This window comes from Pseudophryne corroboree, chromosome 10, assembly GCF_028390025.1.
Source record: "Pseudophryne corroboree isolate aPseCor3 chromosome 10, aPseCor3.hap2, whole genome shotgun sequence".
NCBI classification, from domain to species: Eukaryota; Metazoa; Chordata; class Amphibia; order Anura; family Myobatrachidae; genus Pseudophryne; species Pseudophryne corroboree.
Window position 1 is genome coordinate 327816462 of NC_086453.1, and position 23595 is coordinate 327840056.

Consider the following 23595-nt stretch of genomic DNA (forward strand, 5'->3'; position numbering starts at 1 on the left):
ACATTACAAGGAAAGGATTTTGGAATCCAGGGTAAGACTCAGACCAGCCACACCAATCACACTGTACAACTTGTGATAAACTTACCCAGTTAACAGTATGAACAACAACTGAGCATCACTCAACCGATGCTACATAACCATAACCCTTTGTTAAGCAATAACTATATACACGTATTGCAGAAAGTCCGCACTTGGGACGGGCGCCCAGCATCCACTACGGACTACGAGAAATAGAATTACCGGTGAGTAAATTCTTATTTTCTCTAACGTCCTAGTGGATGCTGGGGACTCCGTAAGGACCATGGGGATTATACCAAAGCTCCCAAACGGGCGGGAGAGTGCGGATGACTCTGCAGCACCGAATGGGCAAACACAAGGTCCTCCTCAGCCAGGGTATCAAACCTGTAGAATTTTGCAAAAGTGTTTGAACCCGACCAAGTAGCAGCTCGGCAAAGCTGTAATGCCAAGACCCCTCGGGCAGCCGCCCAAGAAGAGCCTACTTTCCTTGTGGAATGGGCTTTCACTGATTTCGGCTGCGGCAATCCCGCCGCAGAATGAGCCTGCTGAATCGTGTTACAGATCCAGCGAGCAATAGTTTGCTTTGAAGCAGGAGCACCCAGCTTGTTGGATGCATACAGGATAAACAGCGAGTCAGTCTTCCTGACACCAGCCGTTCTGGTTACATAAATCTTCAAAGCCCGGACTACGTCCAGCAACTTGGAGTCCTCCAAGTCACGAGTAGCCGCAGGCACCACAATAGGTTGGTTCAAATGAAAAGATGACACCACTTTTGGCAGAAACTGCGGACGAGTCCGCAATTCTGCCCTGTCCATATGGAAAACCAGATAGGGGCTTTTACATGACAAAGCCGCCAATTCTGACACACGCCTAGCTGAAGCTAAAGCCAACAGCATGACCACTTTCCACGTGAGATACTTTAGTTCCACGGTCTTAAGTGGCTCAAATCAGTGGGATTTCAGGAAATCCAACACCACGTAAAGATCCCAAGGTGCCACTGGTGGCACAAAAGGGGGCTGAATATGCAGCACTCCCTTAACAAACGTCTGAACCTCAGGTAGTGAAGCCAGTTCTTTTTGAAAGAAGATGGATAGGGCCGAAATCTGGACCTTTATGGACCCTAATTTTAGGCCCATAGTCACACCTGACTGTAGGAAGTGCAGGAATCGACCCAGCTGGATTTCCTCTGTAGGGGCCTTCCTGGCCTCACACCAAGCAACATATTTTCGCCATATACGGTGATAATGCTTTGCTGTCACGTCCTTCCTAGCCTTTATCAGCGTAGGAATAACTTCATCCGGAATGCCCTTTTCTGCTAGGATTCGGCGTTCAACCGCCATGCCGTCAAACGCAGCAGCGGTAAGTCTTGGAACAGACAGGGCCCCTGTTGCAACAGGTCCTGTCTGAGAGGCAGAGGCCATGGTTCCTCTGTGAGCATTTTCCACCTGTGGCAGTTCCCACCGACTTGCAATCTGCGTGAAGACTTCTTGATGAAGTCCCCACTCTCCCGGGTGGAGGTCGTGCCTGCTGAGGAAGTCTGCTTCCCAGTTGTCCACTCCCGGAATGAACACTGCTGACAGTGCTTGCACATGATTCTCCGACCAACGAAGAAAGCTGGTGGCTTCCGCCATCGCCACTCTGCTTCTTGTGCCGCCCTGGCGGTTTACATGAGCCACTGCGGTGATGTTGTCTGACTGAATCAGAACCGGTTGGTTGCGAAGCAGAGGCTCCGCTTGACTCAGGGCATTGTATATGGCGCTTAGTTCCAGGATATTTATGTGCAGACAAGCCTCCTGACTTGACCACAACCCTTGGAAGTTTCTTTCCTGAATGACTGCCCCCCATCCTCGGAGGCTCGCATCCGTGGTCACCAGTACCCAGTCCTGTATGCCGAACCTGCGGCCCTCGAGAAGGTGAGCACTCTGCAGCCACCACAGAAGAGACACCCTGGCCCTGGGGGACAGGGTGATCAGCCGATGCATCTGAAGATGCGATCCGGACCACTTGTCCAACAGATCCCACTGAAAGATCCTCGCATGGAACCTGCCGAAGGGAATGGCTTCATATGATGCCACCATCTTTCCCAGGACTCACGTGCAGTGATGCACCGACACCTGTTTCGGTTTTAAGAGGTCTCTGACTAGAGTCACGAGCTCCTGAGCCTTCTCCGCCGGGAGAAACACCTTCTTCTGGTCTGTGTCCAGAATCATGCCCAGAAAGGGCAGATGCGTCGTAGGAATCAGCTGCGATTTTGGGATATTCAGAATCCAGCCGTGCTGTTGCAACACTTCCTGAGAGTGTGCTACGCTGATCAGCAACTGCTCTCTGGACCTCGCCTTTATGAGGAGATCGTCCAAGTATGGGATAATTGTGACTCCTTGCTTTCTCAGGAGCATCATCATTTTCGCCATTACCTTGGTAAATATTCTCGGTGCCGTGGAGAGCCCAAACGGCAACTTCTGGAATTGGTAAGGACAGTCCTGTACCACAAATCTGAGGTACTCCTGATGAGGTGGATAAATGGGGACATGCAAGTAAGCATCCTTGATGTCCAGAGACACCATAAAATCCCCCTCTTCAAGGCTTGCAATGACCGCTCTGAGCGATTCCATTTTGAACTTGAATTTCTTCAGATAAATGTTCAGGGATTTTAAATTCAAGATGGGTCTGACCGAACCGTCCGGTTTCGGTACTACAAACATAGTGGAATAGTAACCCCTTCCCTGTTGAAGGAGAGGAACCTTTACAACGACCTGCTGGAGGTATAACTTGTGAATTGCTGCCAGCACTACCTCCCTTTCCATGGGGGAAGCTGGCAAGGCCGATTTTAGGTAACGGTGAGGGGGCGTCACCTCGAATTCCAGTTTGTATCCCTGAGACACAACTTGTATAGCCCAAGGATCCACCCGTGAGCGAACCCACTGGTGGCTGAAATGTCGGAGATGCGCCCCCACGGCTCCTGGCTCCGCCTGTGGAGCCCCAGCGTCATGCGGAGGATTTAGTGGAAGCCAGGAAGGACTTTTGTTCCTGGGAACTAGCTGCGTGGTGCAGCCTCTTTCCTCTACCCCTGCCTCTGGCAAGAAAGGATGCACCTCTGACTTTCTTGCTCTTTTGCGAACGAAAGGACTGCATTTGGTAATACGGTGCTTTCTTAGGCTGTGGCGGGACATAAGGCAAGAAATTTGACTTCCCAGCCGTAGCTGTGGAAACTAGGTCTGAGAGACCGTCCCCAAACAATTCCTCACCCTTATAAGGTAAAACCTCCATGTGTTTTTTAGAGTCGGTATCCCCTGTCCATTGCCGAGTCCATAAGACCCTTCTGGCAGAAATGGACATAGCGTTTACTCTAGAGCCCAGCAGGCAAATGTCCCTCTGGGCATCCCGCATATATAGGACCGCGTCCTTGATATGTGCCAGGGTCATTAGAACAGAGTCCCTGTCCAGGGTATCTAACTCCTCAGACAGAGTATCCGTCCATGCTGCTACCGCACTACACATCCAGGCCGAAGCAATTGCTGGCCTCAGCAGCGTACCAGAATGTGTATAAACAGACTTCAGGATAGCTTCCTGCTTTCTATCCGCAGGATCCTTTAGGGCGGCCGTATCCTGAGACGGCAGGGCCACCTTCTTAGATAAGCGTGTCAACGCCTTGTCTACCTTGGGGGAGGATTCCCAGCGTAACCTGTCCGTTGGCGGAAAAGGATACGCCATCAGCAATCTCTTGGAAATTACTACCTTCCTATCAGGGGAATCCCACGCTTTTTCACATAATTCATTCAATTCATGTGACGGGGGAAAAGCCACTTCTTGCTTTTTCTCCCCATACATATAAATCCTCTTGTCAGGTACAGGATTTTCCTCAGAAATGTGTAACACATCCTTCATTGCCACAATCATGTAGCGGATGGCTTTAGTCCTTTTAGGCTGCAACTTTGCATCATCGTCATCGACACTGGAATCAGATTCCGTGTCGACGTCTGTGTCAACTAACTGGGATATTGGGCGCTTTTGAGACCCTGACGGCCTCTGCGCTGTGGGAGCAGGCATGGGTTGAGACCCCGACTGTCCCAAGGCTACAGCTTTATCCAATCTGTTATGTAAGGAGCTTACATTATCATTTAACAGCTTCCACATATCCATCCAATCAGGTGTCGGCCCCGTCGGGGGCGACACCACATCTATTTGCACTTGTTCTGCCTCCACGTATCCTTCCTCATCAAACATGTCGACACAGGCGTACTGACACACCGCACACATACAGGGAACGCTCTGACTGAGGACAGGACCCCACAAAGGCTTTTGGGGAGACAGAGAGTATGCCAGCACACACCCCAGCGCTATATAACCCAGGGATTACACTGTACCTTAGTGTTTACCCAGTAGCTGCTGTTTTTATATATATCTATATATGTATACACATATATATATATCTCTGCGCCTAAATTTATGTGCCCCCCCTCTCTTTTTTACCCTCTATTGCACCTGTATACTGCAGGGGAGAGCTTGGGGACCGTCCTTCCAGCGGAGCTGTGAAGAGAAAATGGCGCTGGTGTGCTGAGGAAGAAGGCCCCGCCCCCTCAGCGGCGGGCTTCTGTCCCGCTTCTCATGTGTAAAAATGGCGGGGGCTCACACATATATACAGTGCCTAACTGTATTTATGTATACTTTTGCAATCCGGTATCTTAATTGCTGCCCAGGGCGCCCCCCTCTGCGCCCTGCACCCTACAGTGACCGGAGTGTGTGGGTGTGCTGCGGGAGCAATGGCGCACAGCTGCAGTGCTGTGCGCTACCTTAAGTGAAGACAGGAGTCTTCTGCCGCCGATTTTGATGTCTTCTTGCTTCTGTACTTCTGGCTCTGCGAGGGGGACGGCGGCGCGGCTCCGGGAACGGACGATCAAGGTTAGGTACCTGTGTTCGATCCCTCTGGAGCTAATGGTGTCCAGTAGCCTAAGAAGCGCAACTTAGCTGCAGTGAGTAGGTTTGCTTCTCTCCCCTCAGTCCCACGTAGCAGAGAGTCTGTTGCCAGCAGAAGCTCTCTGAAAACAAAAAACCTAACAAAATACTTTCTTTTCTAGCAAGCTCAGGAGAGCCCACTAGGAGCACCCAGCTCTGGCCGGGCACAGATTCTAACTGAGGTCTGGAGGAGGGGCATAGAGGGAGGAGCCAGTGCACACCAGATAGTACTGAATCTTTCTTTAGAGTGCCCAGTCTCCTGCGGAGCCCGTCTATTCCCCATGGTCCTTACGGAGTCCCCAGCATCCAGTAGGACGTTAGAGAAAATTACCCTGTCCCGCCTGCAGTCTAATTGTCAGGATGTTGGTGTCGGTCATGTGACCACCTGTATCCTAACAGATGGTATAATGTATCACACCCTTTCAGTCCCTGTGCTCTTCTCTAATACAGCAGAAACACTTGGTCCCAGTAAAGTCCCAAGTGGGACCAACAAAACCTAATGATGCAGTACCCTATCCCTATAGCCTTTGTTTCTGCACATTGCCCCTACAAGCCCACCACGCCTCTTCCGGCACTCTGCCGTGGCTTGGCCAGCCTCTGCATTGTATCTTTATAGGACTTAATACAATAGTGTCCATAATCACCTGGTTTCTGAATTCTCACTTGTGCTGTTTAAAGAATTCCCAAATTCAACAGCCACAATATCTTCACTCGTAGCTCTGAGGGGGAAAAATACATAAACATTAAACAGTACCACTCAGGAGAGGTCTGATCATAAGCGTCTTCTGAAAGCAAATACTCCTTTTAAGGCCTCCCGCAATTACCAGAGGTAGATTTTCTGGGGCAAAAAAGTACAATAAAATGTAATAATGTCTTATCTCACATACTGGATACAGCCAATCACTGTACAGCGCCAAAAAGGAGGTGTATAAGACAGCGGTAGCACTGTATTTATTAGAAGCCTAAATCTTGGCACCAATAAAAGTTAGATGGTGTAGCCATACATACTGTGTTACTAAAGGGTGGAATAGTGCTGTATTGCGTCATTGATGGAAGCAGGGGAAAGTAAATGAATGCTATGACCATCGTTTATGTAGTGCCCCCATATTACACAGCACTGTACAGAGAATGTGTCATTCATATCAGTCCCAGCCACAATGAGCTTACAGTCTAATGTGCACACACACACGTATTAATTTTGTCAGAGGACCTGCCAGTATGTATTTGGAGAGATCCGGACTATGGATAGACCGTCAAAAGATCGACACCATATGGTCGACAGGGTAAAAGGGCGACAGGAAAAAGGTAGACAGGTCAAAAGGTCGACAAGTTTTTGTTTTTTTTTACATTTTTTTCAATCTTCGCTTGATTTACCATCCACGTGGACTACGACTGGAAATAGTAACTTGTTCCAAGCGCAGCAGTAGTGGAGCGAGGCTCCTATCCCGAAACATGGCGAGCGGAGCAAGCCCACTAGGGTCTACGCTTCCACTAACTGGGGTCACAGGTGCTGAAAAATACAAAATTGCACAAAAGAAAACCCACAAAAAATAAGATTTTACTCACCGGTAAATCTATTTCTCGTAGTCCGTAGTGGATGCTGGGACTCTGTAAGGACCATGGGGATTAGCGGCTCCGCAGGAGACTGGGCACAACTAAAGAAAGCTTTAGGACTACCTGGTGTGCACTGGCTCCTCCCACTAAGACCCTCCTCCAGACCTCAGTTAGGATACTGTGCCCGGAAGAGCTGACACAATAAGGAAGGATTTTGAATCCCGGGTAAGACTCATACCAGCCACACCAATCACACCGTATAACTCGTGATACTATACCCAGTTAACAGTATGATAACAACTGAGCCTCTCAACAGATGGCTCAACAATAGGCAATAACTATATACAAGTATTGCAGACAATCCGCACTTGGGATGGGCGCCCAGCATCCACTACGGACTACGAGAAATAGATTTACCGGTGAGTAAAATCTTATTTTCTCTAACGTCCTAAGTGGATGCTGGGACTCCGTAAGGACCATGGGGATTATACCAAAGCTCCCAAACGGGCGGGAGAGTGGGGATGACTCTGCAGCACCGAATAAGCAAACTCTAGGTCCTCCTCAGCCAGGGTATCAAACTTGTAGACTCTTGCAAGAGTGTTTTAACCCGACCAAGTAACAGCTCGGCAAATTTGTAAAGCCGAGACCCCTCGGGCAGCCGACCAAGAAGAGCCCACTTTCCTCGTGGAATGGGCTTTCACAGATTTAGGGTGCGGCATTCCAGCCGCAGAATGTGCAAGTTGAATCGTGCTACAGATCCAGCGAGCAATAGTCTGCTTAGAAGCAGGAGCACCCAGCTTGTTGGGTGCATACAGGATAAATAGCGAGTCAGTTTTCCTGCCTCCAGCCGTCCTGGAAACATATACTTTTCAGGGCCCTGACTACGTCCAGAAAACTTGGAATCCTCCAAGTCCCAAGTAGCCGCAGGCACCACAATAGGTTGGTTCACATGAAAAACTGATACCACCTTAGGAAGGAATTGGGAACGAGTCCTCAATTCCGCCTTATCCATATAAAATACAGATAAGGGCATTTGTATGACAAAGCCGCCAATTCTGATACACGCCTGGCCGACGCCACGGCCCACAGCATGACCACTTTCCACGTGAGGTATTGTAGCTCCACGGATTTAAGTGGCTCAACTCAATGCGACTTCAGGAAATCCAACACTACGTTGAGATCCCACGGTGCCACTGGAGGCACAAACGGGGGTTGACTATGCAGCACTCCCTTAACAAAAGTCTGAACTTCAGGCAGTGAAGCCAGTTCTATTTTGGAAGAAAATCGATAGAGCCGAAATCTGGACCTTAATGGAACCCAATTTTAGGCCCATAGTCACCTCTGACTTGTAGGAAGTGCAGAAAGCGACCTAGCTGAAATTCCTCCTTTGGGGCCTTACTGGCCTCACAGCACGCAACATATTTCCGCCATATGTGGTGATAATGGTTTGCGTTCACTTCTTTCCTAGCTTTAAATAGCGTAGGGATAACTTCCTCCGGAATGCCCTTTTCCTTCAGGATCCGGCGTTCAACCGCCATGCCGTCAAACGCAGCCGCGGTAAGTCTTGGAACAGACAGGCCCCCTGCTGCAGCAGGTCCTGTCTGAGCGACAGAGGCCATGGGTCCTCTGAGATCATTTCTTGGAGTTCTAGGTACCAAGCTCTTCTTGGCCACCCGGAACAATGAGTATAGTTCTTACTCCTCTCCTTCTTATTATTCTCATTACCCTGGGTATGAGAGGCAGAGAAGGGAACACATACACCGACTGGTACACCCACGGTGTTACCAGAGCGTCCACAGCTATCGCCTGAGGGTCCCTTGACCTGGCGCAATATCTTTGTAGCTTTTTGTTGAGGCGGGACGCCATCCTGTCCACCTGTGGCCTTTCCCCACGGTGTACAATCATTTGGAAGACTTCTGGATGAAGTCCCCACTCTCTCGGGTGGAGGTCGTGTCTGCTGAGAAAGTCTGCTTCTCAGTTGTCCACTCCGGGAATGAACACTGCTGACAGTGCTAACACATGATTTTCCGCCCATCGGAGAATCCTTGTGGCTTCTGCCATCGCCATCCTGCTTCTTGTGCCGTCCTGTCGGTTTACATGAGCGACCGCCGTGATGTTGTCTGACTGGATCAGCACCGGCCGGTGTTGAAGCAGGGGTCTATCCTGACTTAGGGCATTGTAAATGGCCCAAAGTTCCAGAACATTTATGTGTAGGGAAGTCTCCTGACTTTTCCATAGGCCTTGGAAGTTTCTTCCCTGTGTGACTGCCCCCCAGCCTTGAAGGCTGGCATCCGTGGTCACCAGGACCCAGTCCTGTATGCCGAATCTGCGGCCCCCTAGAAGATGTGCAGTCACCACCACAGCGACACCCTGGCCCTTGGAGACAGGGTTATCCGCCGATGCATCTGAGAATGCGACCAGACCACTTGTCCAACAGATCCCACTGGAAGATCCTTGCATGGGACTTGGCGAATGGAAATTCTTCGTAAGAAGCTACCATCTTTCCCAAGGCTCGCGTGCATAGATGCACCGATACCTGTATTTGTATTGGGAGGTCTCCGTCTAGAGACGCCAACTCCTTGGACTTCTCCTCCGGGAGAAACCCTTTTTATCCTGTTCTGTGTCCAGAACCATACCCAGGAACAGTAGACGCGTCGTAGGAACCAGCTGTGACTTTGGAATATTCAGAATCCAGCCGTGCTGTTGTAGCACTTCCCGAGATAGTGCTACTCCGACGAACAACTGCTCCCTGGACCTCGCCTTTATAAGGAGATCGTCCAAGTACGGGATAAGTACTTCGGCCATTACCTTGGTAAATACCCTCGGTGCCGGGGACAGACCAACGGCAACGTCTGGAATTGGTAATGACAATCCTGTACCACAATTTTGAGGTACACCTGGTGACGAGGGAAATAGGGACATGCAGGTAAGTATCCTTGATGTCCAGTGATACCCTGAAATTTTCCAGGCTTGCAATAATCGCCCTGAGCGATTCCATTTTGAACTTGAACCTTCGTATATAAGTGTTCAAGGATTTCAATTTTAGAATGGGTCTCACCGAACCGTCTGGTTTCGGTACCACAACATTTTGGAATAGTAACCCCGGCCTTGTTGAAAGAGGGGTACCTTGATTTCACCTGCTGGAAGTACAGCTTGTGAATTGCCGCCAGTACTACCTTTCTGCGAGGGCAGCAGGCAAGGCTGATGTGAGGCAACGGCGAGGGGGAGTCGTCTCGAACTCCAGCCTGTATCCCTGTGATACTACTTGCAGAACCTAGGGATCCACCTGTAGGCAAGCCCACTGATCCCTGCAGTTCCCGAGACGCGCCCCCACCGCACCTGTCTCCACCTGTGGAGCCCCAGCGTCATGCGGTGGAATCAGAGGAAGCGAGGGAAGATATTTGATCCTGGAACTGGCTGACTAGTGCAGCTTTTTCCTTCTTCCCTTGTCTCTGTGCAGAAAGGAAGCGCCTTTGACCCGCTTGCTTTTCTGAAGCCGAAAGGACTGTACCTGAAAATACGGTGCTTTCTTTAGGCTTTTGTGAGGAAACCTGAGGTAAAAATTTTTCTTCCCAGCTGTTGCTGTGGATACGAGGTCCCAGAGACCATCCCCAAACAATTCCTCACCCTTATAAGGCAGAATCTCCATGTGCCTTTTAAATGCAGCATCACCTGTCCACTGCCGGGTTTCTACTACCCTCCTGGCAGAATGGACATTGCATTAATTCTGGATGCCAGCCGGCAAATATCCCTCTGTGCATCCTTTATATATAAGACAACGTCTTAAATATGCTCAATGTTAGCAAATATTATTATCCCTGTCTTAGCGTATTAATATTATCTGATAGGGTGTCAGACCACGCTGCAGCAGCACTATTTATGCTGAGGCAATTGCAGGTTTCAGTATATAACCTGAGTGTGTAAATACAGACTTCAGGATCGCCTCCTGCTTTTTATCAGCAGGTTCCTTCAAGGTGGCCGTATCCTAAGACGGCAGTGCCACCTTTTGACAAACGTGTGAGCGCCTTATCCACCCTAAGGGATATCTCCCAACGTGACCTATCATCTGGCGGGAAAGGGTACGCCATCAGTAACTTTTAAGAAATTACCAGTTTCTTATCGGGGAAAACCACGCTTCTTTACACACTTCATTCATTCATCTGATGGGGGAACACAACAGTGGCTGTTTTTTCTCCCCAAAAATAAAACCCCTTTTATGTGGTACTTGGGTTCATGTCAGAAAATGCGTAACACATTTTTCATTGCCGAGATCATGTAACGGATGTTCCTAGTGGATTGTGTATATGTCTCAACCTCGTCGACACTGGAGTCAGACTCCGTGTCGACATCTGTGTCTGCCATCTGAGGTAACGGGCGTTGTTTGAGCCCCTGATGGCCTTTGAGACGCCTGGGCAGACGCGGGCTGAGAAGCCGGCTGTCCCACAGCTGTTACGTCATCCAGCCTTTTATGTAAGGAGTTGACACTGTCGGTTAATACCTTCCACCTATCCATCCACTCTGGTGTCGGCCCCACAGGGGGCGACATCCCATTTATCGGCCTCTGCTCCGCCTCCACGTAACCTTCCTCATCCAACATGTCGACACAGCCGTACCGACACACAGCACACACACAGGGAATGCTCTGACTGAGGACAGGACCCCACAAAGTCCTTTGGGGAGACCGAGAGAGAGTATGCCAGCACACACCAGAGCGCTACATAATGCAGGGATTAACACTATAACTGAGTGATTTTTCCCCAAATAGCTGCTTGTATACATATATTGCACCTAAATTTAGTGCCCCCCCTCTCTTTTTAACCCTTTGAGCCTGAAAACTACAGGGGAGAGCCTGGGGAGCTGTCTTCCAGCTGCACTGTGAAGAGAAAATGGCGCCAGTGTGCTGAGGGAGAAGCCCCGCCCCCTTTTCGGCTGACTTTCTCCCGCTTTTTCTGGAATACTGGCAGGGGTAATTTTACATCTATATAGCCTCTGGGACTATATATGATGTATATTTTGCCAGCCAAGGTGTTATTTATTGCCCTCAGGGCGCCCCCCCCCCCCCCCAGCGCCCTGCACCCATCAGTGACCGAAGTGTGAGGTGTACATGAGGAGCAATGGCGCACAGCTGCAGTGCTGTGCGCTACCTTGGTGAAGACCGAAGTCTTCTGCCGCCGATTTTCCGGACCTTCTTCGTGCTTCTGGCTCTGTAAGGGGGACGGCGGCGCGGCTCCGGGAACGAACACCAAGGTCGGGTCCTGCGGTCGATCCCTCTGGAGCTAATGGTGTCCAGTAGCCTAAGAAGCCCAAACTACCACCTGTTAGGTAGGTTCGCTTCTTCTCCCCTTAGTCCCTCGCTGCAGTGAGTCTGTTGCCAGCAGATCTCACTGAAAATAAAAAACCTAAGTCTATCTTTCTTTCTAAGAGCTCAGGAGAGCCCCTAGTGTGCATCCAGCTCAGCCGGGCACAAGAATCTAACTGAGGTCTGGAGGAGGGTCTTAGTGGGAGGAGCCAGTGCACACCAGGTAGTCCTAAAGCTTTCTTTAGTTGTGCCCAGTCTCCTGCGGAGCCGCTAATCCCCATGGTCCTTACGGAGTCCCAGCATCCACTTAGGACGTTAGAGAAACTTGCGTTGACCTTTTGACTTTGTAGACCTTTTGCACTGTCTATATTTTACCAGCCGATCTTTTCACCATGTCGACCTATTTACTTTGTCGACCTACTGAGTGTCAGCCATATGGTGTCGGCCTACTGACTGTCTACCTTAAACATGTAGATTTCTATACTACACCCGTCTCTGGATTTTGGGGTGAAAGTGGAGTAGCCGAGTGAAAGTCAGGCAAACACGGGAAATCCTATAAACTCCACACAGATAGGGTCTTGGTTGGGAATTAAACTCAAGACCTCAGTGCTGTGAGGTAGTTATGCTAACCACTGTGTCAGCGTGCGGCCTGTCTACATTACAGGTCTTTCTGTCTCTATTTTAACCATAAGTGAATTCCTTTATTTTATACTGTACCGAATATTATCAGATGTCTATAAAGTGGACATTAGTGAAATGTCTGATGCTGAATAGTGCTAAAGAAGCCTGATTATGTCGGTAATGGAATATTAAGTCGACATTTATATAGCTATGTCAACAGTGAACATGTCGACATTGATGAGAAGTCAACATGGTCCGAATATCATCAATCAGCTATTGCTGATAAGTCTACCAATAACCCTAAGCCAGGCATGTCCAAAACTGCGGCCCTCCAGCTGTTGAGAAACTACACATCCCAGCATGCCCTGACACAGCTTTAGCATTCTCTGACAGCAAAACTGTGTCAGGGCATGCTGGGATACGTAGTTTCATAACAGCTGAGGGCCGCAGTTTGGTCATGCCTGCCCTAAGCCCTAAACCTAGTGCTGATGTCAACATTCTGAATGTTGAAATTCTATGTCGACACTGCAAATGACGACTTGATGACTGCCTAACAATATGGTGCCCTGTCATCTGATCACACTTGCTGAAGTCTCAGACAGGGCCGTATAATGTAACTGCTCCTACTGGAAATGAGACTACATAACATACATAAGCGATGGGACTTGAGGCTGTAATTGCTGCCAAAGGTGCAACAACAAAGCATTGAGCAAAGGCTGTGAATACTTACGTACATGTGATTCCTTAGTTTTGTATTTTTAATAAATTTGCAAAAATCACAAAAAACTTTTTTCACGTTGTCATTATGGGGTATAGTGTGTCGAATTTTGCAGGGGAAAAAAAAGGAGATTTATGGTAGACTTACCATGGTTAAATCTCTTTCTGCGAGGTACACTGGGTTCCACAGGGAATACATTGGGGTGTAGAGATGGATCTTGATCCAGAGGCACCAACAGGCTAAAGCTTTAGACCAGTGGTCTCCAACCTTAATTGGGGTGTGAGCTACTTTCGGAAAATAAAACCTCTGAAGGAGCTACCCCCTCCCCCCAATGCGCATGCGGTCCTGCAAAAGTGGGTGTGGCCTCACAACTACAAGTAATACCCCCCCCCCCGCGTAGTGCCAGATACACAAATAATGCCCCTCAGCAGTGCCAGATATACAAATAATGCCTCCCAGCAGTGCCAGATACACAAATAATGCCCCCATCAGTGCCTGATACAATGCCACCATCAGTGCCAGATACAATTCCCCCACAGTGCCATTTAAAATGCCCCCCGCAGCGCCAGATAAAATGTCCCCCCGCAGTGTCTGATACAGTGCCCCACACAGTGCTAACCCTTGCTGGCTTCTTCTACTGCTGCCGGTGCTGCTCCTCCTGTATAAAGGACAGAAGGGAAGGAGGGCAGAAGCGCGCGCCTCTCCTGTGAAGTCCGGAGAGCGGCTGCGGTGAGGGTGACAGAGTCTCCAGCGGCGGCGGGCATTTAAAATATGGTGCCGGTAAGTGAAAAATCAAAAAGGGTGGATGACAGGACAAAGTGCCTAAGTCCGACACCCTCCCAGCAGAGGTAATAGCCAGCAGAAACACGACCATAAGCATAAGGCATTTAAGGTCCACAGACTCAAGAGGTTCAAATGGAGACGCTTGTAGGGCATTTAAGACAACAGACAGATCCCATGAAGCCACAGGAGGGACATAGGGAGGCTGAATCCGTAAAACACCCTGACTAAAAGTATGAACGTCATGAATAGACGCAATTTTTCTCTGAAACCACACGGACAAGGCAGATATATGAATCTGGAGGGAGGCCAGATGAAGGCCTAAATCTAGGCCTTGTTGCAAAAAAGCCAAAAGCCTAGAGGTTCTGAATGAATAGGCATCATCATTTTTAGCAGCACAGCATGTGAAGTAAGATTTCCAGACCCTGTAATAAATCCATGCAGAAGCCGGTTTGCGGGCCTTCAACATAGTTTGAATAACCGCCTCAGAGAATCCCTTGGCCCTCAGGAATGAAGCTTCAAGAGCCACGCCGTCAAAGCCAGTCTGGCCAGGTCCGGATAGACACAAGGGCCATGAATGAGGAGGTCTGGGTGTTGAAGAAGTAGAAGAGGACGCTCTATCAATAGACCCTGCAGGTCTGTGAACCAATGCCGTCTGGGCCACGCTGGAGCGACTAGAAGTAGCATTCCTCTTTCTTGTTTGAACTACCGTAACACACTGGGCAGGAGTGACACTGGAGGGAAAACGTATGGCAGCCGAAAGTTCCATGGAATTGCAATTGCGTCCACGAACGCTGCTCGAGGATCTCTTGCCCTTGATCCGAAGACCGGAACCTTGTGATTGTGTCGAGACGCCATCAGGTCTACATCTGTTAGGCCCCACTTGTCCACTAGGAGTTGAAAGACTTCTGGATGAAGACTCCACTCTCCGGCGTGAACGTCCTGACGACTGAGAAAATCCGCTTCCCAGTTGAGGACTCCGGGAATGAACACTGCCGATATTGCTGGGAGATGGCGTTCCGCCCAACGAAGAATTTTTAATACTTCCAGCATTGCCATGCGGCTTCGAGTGCCACCTTGATTATTTATGTACTCCACCGTGGTGGCGTTGTCTGATTGTACTTGAACAGGCCTGTTCTGTACTAGAGGCAGGGCCAGTGTCAACGCATTGAACACTGCACGCAATTCCAGAATGTTTATCAGTAGGAGAGATTCCTCCCTGGTCCATCGAACCTGGAGAGAGTGTTGCTCCAACACTGCACCCCAACCCCGCAGACTGTCATCTGTTGTCAGGAGGACCCAGTTGGGAGATCCAGAAGGGATGGCCCCTGCTCAACTGTTGGTCCTGTAGCCACCAGCTCAGTGACAGACGAAACCTCCGGAGTCAAGGAGATCATTTGAGACCTGATCCGATGAGGCAGGCCGTCCCATTTGGAAAGGATTAACCTCTGCAGAGAGCGGGAATGAAATTGAGCGTACTCTACCATGTCGAAAGCAGACACCATGCATCGCCGAGTGTATTGACACTCTTGGGCGAGAGAGGAGATATCCTGAAGTTTCAGGAATTTTTCTGGAGACAAAAACAATCGTTGGCTGTGTGTGTCCAGCAGTGAACCATGCTCCGAGCAAGGGACCAGCGAGGACTTTTTCCAGTTGATGAGCCACCTGTGGGCTTGTAGGAATTGGATTGTCAGTTCCAGATGACTGAGTAGAATCTCTTGGGAGTTCGCCAGGATCAGCAAGTCGTCCAGATACGACAGTATCCTGATTCCCTGACAGCGGAGAAGGGCCGTCATTACGGCCATGACCTTGGTGAAGATACGAGGGGCCGTGATCAATACAAAAAGCAAGGCCCGGAATTTATAATGTAGGTTGCCAATAGCAAACCGCAGATATTGCTGATGTGACATGGCAACAGGTATGTGCAGGTAAGCATCATGTATGTCCAGGGATACCATATAGTCTTCGGGTTCCATAACCAGCAAGGTGGAGCGCAGAGTTTCCATACGAAATTTGGATACTCTCACAAACTTGTTCAATGATTTGAGGTTGAGTATAGGCCGGAAGGACCTATTTGGCTTCAGAACTAAAAACAGGGTCGAATAGTATCCCCTGCCTCTCTGAGACAGAGGTACCGGCACTACCATTCCTGTGTCCAGGAGGGATTGTACAACAAAGTGTAGAGCTTGAGCTTTTAACGGATCCGAAGGGAAAACCGTCGTGCAGAACTGGCGAGGGGGACATCTCTTGAAAGAGACTGCGTACCCGTGAGAGACCACTTCCCGCACCCAGGCGTCCGAAGTGGTCTTTAACCAGGCATGGGCGAACTGCAGAAGTCGGCATCCCACCCTGGGGTCCCCCAGGGGGAGGTCCGCCTCTTCATGCACAAGGCTTGTCTTGTTTGGAAGCAGGCTGACAAGCGGCCCAGGTTTGTTTAGATTTGGGCCTAGTGGTTTTGGAAGCACGAGCCTGTCTCGGGTACACCTGATCTTTTGCTTTCCCTGGAGGTCGAAAGGAACGAAAAGTGGTACTCTTAGCCTTCGGAGCAGAAGGATTAGTATTTGGGAGAAACGCAGTCTTGGCAGTTGCCAAGTCAGTCACAATCTTGTTCAGATACTCCCCAAATAGGATGTCTCCCTTAAAAGGGAGCACCTCCAAGGTCTTTTTGGAGCCCAGGTCCACCTTCCAGGACCTCAACCACAGAATTCGGCGAGCCAGGATAGACATAGTAGACGCCTTGGCCGCCATTACACCTGCATCAAAGGCCGCCTCCTGAATATAGTGGGAGGCTGTGGTAATCTAAGACAGATATTGTCTAGCAGTGTCAGAAGAATCCTGAGGCAGCTCATCCTCAATTGCCTGAATCCATGCTTCAATTCCTTTGCAGCCCAGGAGGCTGCCATAGTGGGTCTATGTACAGCACCGGTAAGAGAGTAAATAGACTTCAAGCAACCCTCCACGCGCTTATCCGTCGGTTCCTTCAGTGAGGTGACAGTGGTGACAGGCAGAGTAGATGACACCACAAGACGTGCGACAAGAAAATCCACAGGCGGTAGAGTTTCCCACATGTTACTCAGCTCCGCTGGGATAGGATAACGAGCTAGGATCTTTTTAGACAGGGAAAACTTCTTTCCTGGAGACAACCAGGATTCCCGACGTATGTCAATTAAAGGGTAATGTGGTAAGACTACTTTAGTAACCTTCTGAAGTTTGAACTTATCAGGTTTCTTAGACGTAGTAGTGGGCTCGATCTCATCATCTATTTGGAGAATCAGCTTAATGGCCTCCACTAGGTCAGGAACATCAACCTGGGTTGCAGATTCCTCATCAGAAGCAACTACATCAGTGTCTGACAGATCAGTATATTCCCCATACTCATCTGAAGAATTATCCGAAATATTAGTGGATTGTGAGGAAGAAATGGCCCGCTTAGATGACCCTTTGGCCCCAGAGGGGTGTGGGGTAGACTTGTGACTAACCAAAGACTGATTAAATTGTTGTAACTGGGTAGACAGAGTGTCCACCCAGGGCAGATTACCTACAGGGACAATATGTGGCTGTAATGGTACAGGAGGTTCCACAGGGGGCGTAAGATGTGTTACAAGCGTATTCAGCATACTTGAGAATGCTGCCCAAGGTGGGTCCTGATTGGCCACAGGTGCTGCGGGTTGACTGGGAGGGGTATGGCACCCAGCTCCTGAACCATCAGCTAACACTCCCCCCTCAGGTAAATCTGTGGTGCCAGCACTGCGGGATGCAGGAGCATCCGCGGATTTCCCGCCCTGTGTGGCAGACATTATGGGGAATGTAGCCTTAGAGCGTAACAGTACAATAGAGCCAGACAAATACAATACCTGCAAATAACCCCCTGTGTTATGTGACAGTAAATACAGGGCACAAACAGAGGATTTAAGCGGTATGAGGTGACTGAAAATGAGAATTTACTCACCGGTAATTCTATTTCTCGTAGTCCGTAGTGGATGCTGGGAACTCCGTAAGGACCATGGGGAATAGACGGGCTCCGCAGGAGACTGGGCACTCTAAAAGAAAGATTAGGTACTATCTGGTGTGCACTGGCTCCTCCCTCTATGCCCCTCCTCCAGACCTCAGTTAAGGAAACTGTGCCCGGAAGAGCTGACACAACAAGGAAAGGATTTGGAATCCAGGGTAAGACTCATACCAGCCACACTGTACAACTTGTGATAACCATACCCAGTTAACAGTATGAACAACAACTGAGCCTCAGTAACAGATGGCTCATAACAATAACCCTTTAGTTAAGCAATAACTATATACATGTATTGCAGAGAGTCCGCACTTGGGACGGGCGCCCAGCATCCACTACGGACTACGAGAAATAGAATTACCGGTGAGTAAATTCTTATTTTCTCTGACGTCCTAGTGGATGCTGGGAACTCCGTAAGGACCATGGGGATTATACCAAAGCTCCCAAACGGGCGGGAGAGTGCGGATGACTCTGCAGCACCAAATGAGCAAAGGCAAGGTCCTCCTCAGCCAGGGTATCAAATTTGTAGAACTTAGCAAATGTGTTTGAACCCGACCAAGTAGCAGCTCGGCAAAGCTGTAAAGCCGAGACCCCTCGGGCAGCCGCCCAAGAAGAGCCCACCTTCCTTGTGGAATGGGCTTTTACTGATTTAGGATGCGGTAACCCTGCCGCAGAATGAGCTTGCTGAATCGTGTTACAGATCCAGCGCGCAATAGTTTGCTTTGAAGCCGGAGCACCCAGTTTGTTGGGTGCATGCAGGATAAACAGCGAGTCAGTTTTCCTGACTCCAGCCGTCCTGGCTACATAGATTTTCAAAGGTTACCCAGGGGTGCTCGGGCGCTTTAGGTAGGAGATGATTCACCAAGCGGCAGTCTCTAAGAAGAGCGAAGTCACTCCCATTTACAATGCAAAAAAAAAAGGGGGGGGGGGGGGGGGGGTGAGACTGCGCTAAATTTGATCAATGCAGCAATGATAGTGTAATTAATAAAACACAATTTATTCCTAAAATCAATGCAATAGGTTACAGTTAAAAATTAATTACATGAAGGACAAATACATGTCAGAAACAGCGAGTATATGGTCTATGTTTCATAAAACAATTCTATGGGATTACCCAATACGCCAGGTTTGTAATGTAGAGATTTGGAAGTTTTGAGGTGACCGTTCCGGATTATTTTCCCCTATAGAGCTACAGTCCAGCATGAACAACAGTCTCAGAGATAAGCAATATCCAATGGATAAGCAATTTACCGTTAGAGGGTGGTATGCTCCAGAATCTCTTTGGTGGAGAGCTCCTCATGCATTACGGTTGATGCAGTCCTTTTGTGCGGTTATTGCTATTTGTAGTCTCAGAATTTGGATGGGTCGTCTGGACGAAGTTTAGGGGATGGTCCGGTCCTCCTTCAAAGCAGTTCCTGGCGGGGGTCCCTGGTACACCTGACGCGTTTCGCTGCAGTCAGCTTGCAGCTTTATCAAAGGTATCCATAGTTGAGACATGTGGGGTTTATATACCCCTTCCAATATGGTGGCTAATTAGCCCCTGATAGCACCTGATTGCATAATCACTTTAAAATATATACTTAAAATTAGAGCAAATTTGCAAGGTAGACAGACCTACTTAGGATGGGATGTAGTATACTACATCCCATCCTAAGTAGGTCTGTCTACCTTGCAAATTTGCTCTAATTTTAAGTATATATTTTAAAGTGATTATGTAATTATGCAATCAGGTGCTATCAGGGGCTAATTAGCCACCATATTGGAAGGGGTATATAAACCCCACGTCTCAACTATGGATACCTTTGATAAATCTGCAAGCTGACTGCAGCGAAACGCGTCAGGTGTACCAGGGACCCCCGCCAGGAACTGCTTTGAAGGAGGACCGGACCATCCCCTAAACTTCGTCCAGACGACCCATCCAAATTCTGAGACTACAAATAGCAATAACCGCACAAAAGGACTGCATCAACCGTAATGCATGAGGAGCTCTCCACCAAAGAGATTCTGGAGCATACCACCCTCTAACGGTAAATTGCTTATCCATTGGATATTGCTTATCTCTGAGACTGTTGTTCATGCTGGACTGTAGCTCTATAGGGGAAAATAATCCGGAACGGTCACCTCAAAACTTCCAAATCTCTACATTACAAACCTGGCGTATTGGGTAATCCCATAGAATTGTTTTATGAAACATAGACCATATACTCGCTGTTTCTGACATGTATTTGTCCTTCATGTAATTAATTTTTAACTGTAACCTATTGCATTGATTTTAGGAATAAATTGTGTTTTATTAATTACACTATCATTGTTGCATTGATCAAATTTAGCGCAGTCTCACCGCCCCTTTTTTTTTGCATAGATTTTCAAAGCCCTGACTACATCAAGTAACCTGGAGTCCTCCAAGTCCCGAGTAGCCGCAGGCACCACAATAGGCTGGTTCAAATGAAACGCTGATACCACCTTAGGCAGAAATTGGGGACAAGTCCTCAACTCTGCCCTGTCCATATGAAAGATCAGATATGGGCTTTAACATGACAAAGCCGCCAATTCTGACACACGCCTAGCTGAAGCTAAGGCCAACAGCATGACCACCTTCCATGTGAGATACTTTAGCTCCACTGTCTTAAGTGGCTCAAACCAGTGTGATTTCAGGAAATCCAACACAACGTTAAGATCCCAAGGTGCCACTGGAGGCACAAAAGGGGGCTGAATATGCAGCACTCCCTTAACAAACGTCTGAACTTCAGGCAGTGAAGCCAGTTCTTTTTGAAAGAAAATAGATAGGGCCGAAATCTGGACCTTTATGGACCCCAATTTGAGGCCCATAGTCACCCCTGACTGTAGGAAGTGCAGAAATCGACCCAGCTGGAATTCCTCTATTGGGGCCTTCCTGGCCTCACACCAAGCAACATATTTCCGCCATATGCGGTGATAATGCTTTGCTGTCACATCCTTCCTAGCTTTTATCAGCGTAGGAATCACTTCAACCGGAATGCCCTTTTCAGTTAGGATCCGGCGTTCAACCGCCATGCCGTCAAACGCAGCCGCGGTAAGTCTTGGAACAGACAGGGCCCCTGCTGTAACAGGTCCTGTCTGAGAGGCAGAGGCCATGGGTCCTCTGAGATCATTTCTTGTAGTTCTGGGTACCAAGTTCTTCTTGGCCAATCCGGAACGATGAGTATAGTTCTTACTCCTCTCTTTCTTACTATCCTCAGTACCTTGGGTATGAGAGGAAGAGGAGGGAACACATAAACCGACTGGTACACCCACGGTGTCACTAGTGCGTCCACAGCTATCGCCTGAGGGTCCCGTGACCTGGCGCAATATTTTTTTAGCTTTTTGTTGAGGCGGGACGCCATCATGTCCACCTGTGGCAGTTCCCAACGATTTACAATCTGTGTGAAGACTTCTTGATGAAGTCCCCACTCTCCCGGGTGGAGGTCGTGCCTGCTGAGGAAGTCTGCTTCCCAGTTGTCCACTCCCGGAATGAACACTGCTGACAGTGCTAGCACGTGATTCTCCGCCCATCGAAGAATCCTTGTGGCTTCTGCCATTGCCATCCTGCTTCTTGTGCCGCCCTGGCGGTTTACATGGGCGACCGCCGTGATGTTGTCTGACTGAATCAGTACTGATTGGTTTTGAAGCAGGGGCTCTGCTTGACTCAGGGCGTTGTAGATGGCCCTTAGTTCCAATATATTTATGTGTAGAGAAGTCTCCAGACTTGACCACTGTCCTTGGAAGTTTCTTCCCTGAGTGACTGCCCCCCATCCTCGGAGGCTTGCATCCGTGGTCACCAGGACCCAGTCCTGTATGCCGAACCTGCGTCCCTCGAGAAGATGAGCACTCTGCAGCCACCACAGCAGAGACACCCTGGCCCTTGGGGACAGGGTGATCAACCGATGCATCTGAAGATGCGATCCGGACCATTTGTCTAACAGATCCCACTGAAAGATCCTTGCATGGAACCTGCCGAAGGGAATTGCTTCGTAAGAAGCCACCATCTTTCCCAGGACTCGCGTGCAGTGATGCACCGACACCTGTTTTGGTTTCAGGAGGTCCCTGACCAGAGATGACAATTCCTGGGCCTTCTCCTCCGGGAGAAACACCTTCTTCTGTTCTGTGTCCAGAATCATTTCCAGGAAAAGCAGACGCGTCGTAGGAATCAGCTGCGACTTTGGGATATTCAGAATCCAGCCGTGCCGTTGCAACACTTCCTGAGAGAGTGCTACGCTGACCAACAACTGCTCTTTGGACCTCGCCTTTATGAGGAGATCGTCCAAGTACGGGATAATTATAACTCCCTTTATTCGAAGGAGTATCATCATTTCGGCCATTACCTTGGTAAATATTCTCGGAGCCGTGGAGAGACCAAACGGCAACGTCTGGAATTGGTAATGACAGTTCTGTACCACAAACCTGAGGTACTCCTGGTGAGGTGGGTAAATGGGGACATGCAAGTAAGCATCCTTGATGTCCAGCGACACCATAAAATCCCCCTCTTCCAGGCTTGCAATAACCGCCCTGAGCGATTCCATTTTGAACTTGAACTTCTTTATATGTGTTCAAGGATTTTAAATTTAGAATGGGTCTCACCGAACCGTCCGGTTTCGGTACCACAAACATTGTGGAATAGTAACCCCTTCCCTGTTGAAGGTGGGGGACCTTGATTATCACCTGCTGGAGGTACAGCTATTGAATTGCCGCCAGTACTATCTCCCTTTCCCTGGGAGGAGCTGGCAAGGCTGATTTGAGGTAACGGCGAGGGGGAGTCGCCTCGAACTCCAGCTTGTATCCCTGAGATACAATTTGTACAGCCCAGAGATCCACTTGTGAGCGAACCCACTGGTTGCTGAAGTTTCGGAGACGCGCCCCCACCGCACCTGGCTCCGCCAGTGGAGCCCCAACGTCATGCGGTGGACTTAGTGGAAGCAGGGGAGGATTTTTGTTCCTGGGAACTGGCTGCCTGGTGCAGCTTCTTTCCTCTACCCCTGCCTCTGGCCAGAAAGGATGCGCCTCTGACCTGCTTGCCTTTCTGAGGCCGAAAGGACTGCATTTGATAATACGGTGCTTTCTTAGGCTGTGAGGGAACCTGAGGTAAAAAAGTCGACTTCCCAGCTGTTGCTGTGGATACGAGGTCCGAGAGACCGTCCCCGAACAATTCCTCACCCTTATAAGGCAAAACCTCAATTTTTTAGAATCAGCATCACCTGTCCACTGTCGAGTCCATAATACTCTCCTGGCAGAAACGGACATTGCATTAATTCTAGATGCCAGCAGGCAAATGTCCCTCTGGGCATCCCGCATATATAAGACGACGTCTTTTATATGTTCCATGGTTAGCAAAATAGTATCCCTGTCGAGGGAATCAATGTTGTCTGACAGGGTATCAGTCCATGCTGCTGCAGCACTACACATCCAGGCTGAAGCAATAGCAGGTCTCGGTAGAGTACCAGAGTGTGTATACACAGACTTCAGGATAGCTTCCTGCTTTCTATCCGCAGGCTCCTTTAGGGCGGCCGTATCCTGAGACGGCAGTGCCACCCTTTTAGATAAGCGTGTGAGCGCCTTGTCCACCCTAGGGGATGTTTCCCAACGTAACCTATCCGTTGGCGGGAAAGGGTACGCCATCAGTAACCTCTTAGA

The 23595-nt window shown here is 49.2% G+C and overlaps 1 protein-coding gene across 3 annotated transcripts in view; it reads right to left on the reverse strand.

The window, feature by feature from the left end:
- ANAPC4 (anaphase promoting complex subunit 4) overlaps positions 1-23595 on the reverse strand; it is a 167857-nt gene that overhangs the window by 17305 nt on the left and 126957 nt on the right. For all 3 annotated transcript variants that reach the window (XM_063943580.1, XM_063943581.1, XM_063943582.1), the window contains exon 26: positions 5616-5690. In XM_063943580.1, the coding sequence (XP_063799650.1) occupies positions 5616-5690 (75 nt within the window). The remainder of the gene's footprint in view (positions 1-5615; positions 5691-23595) is intronic.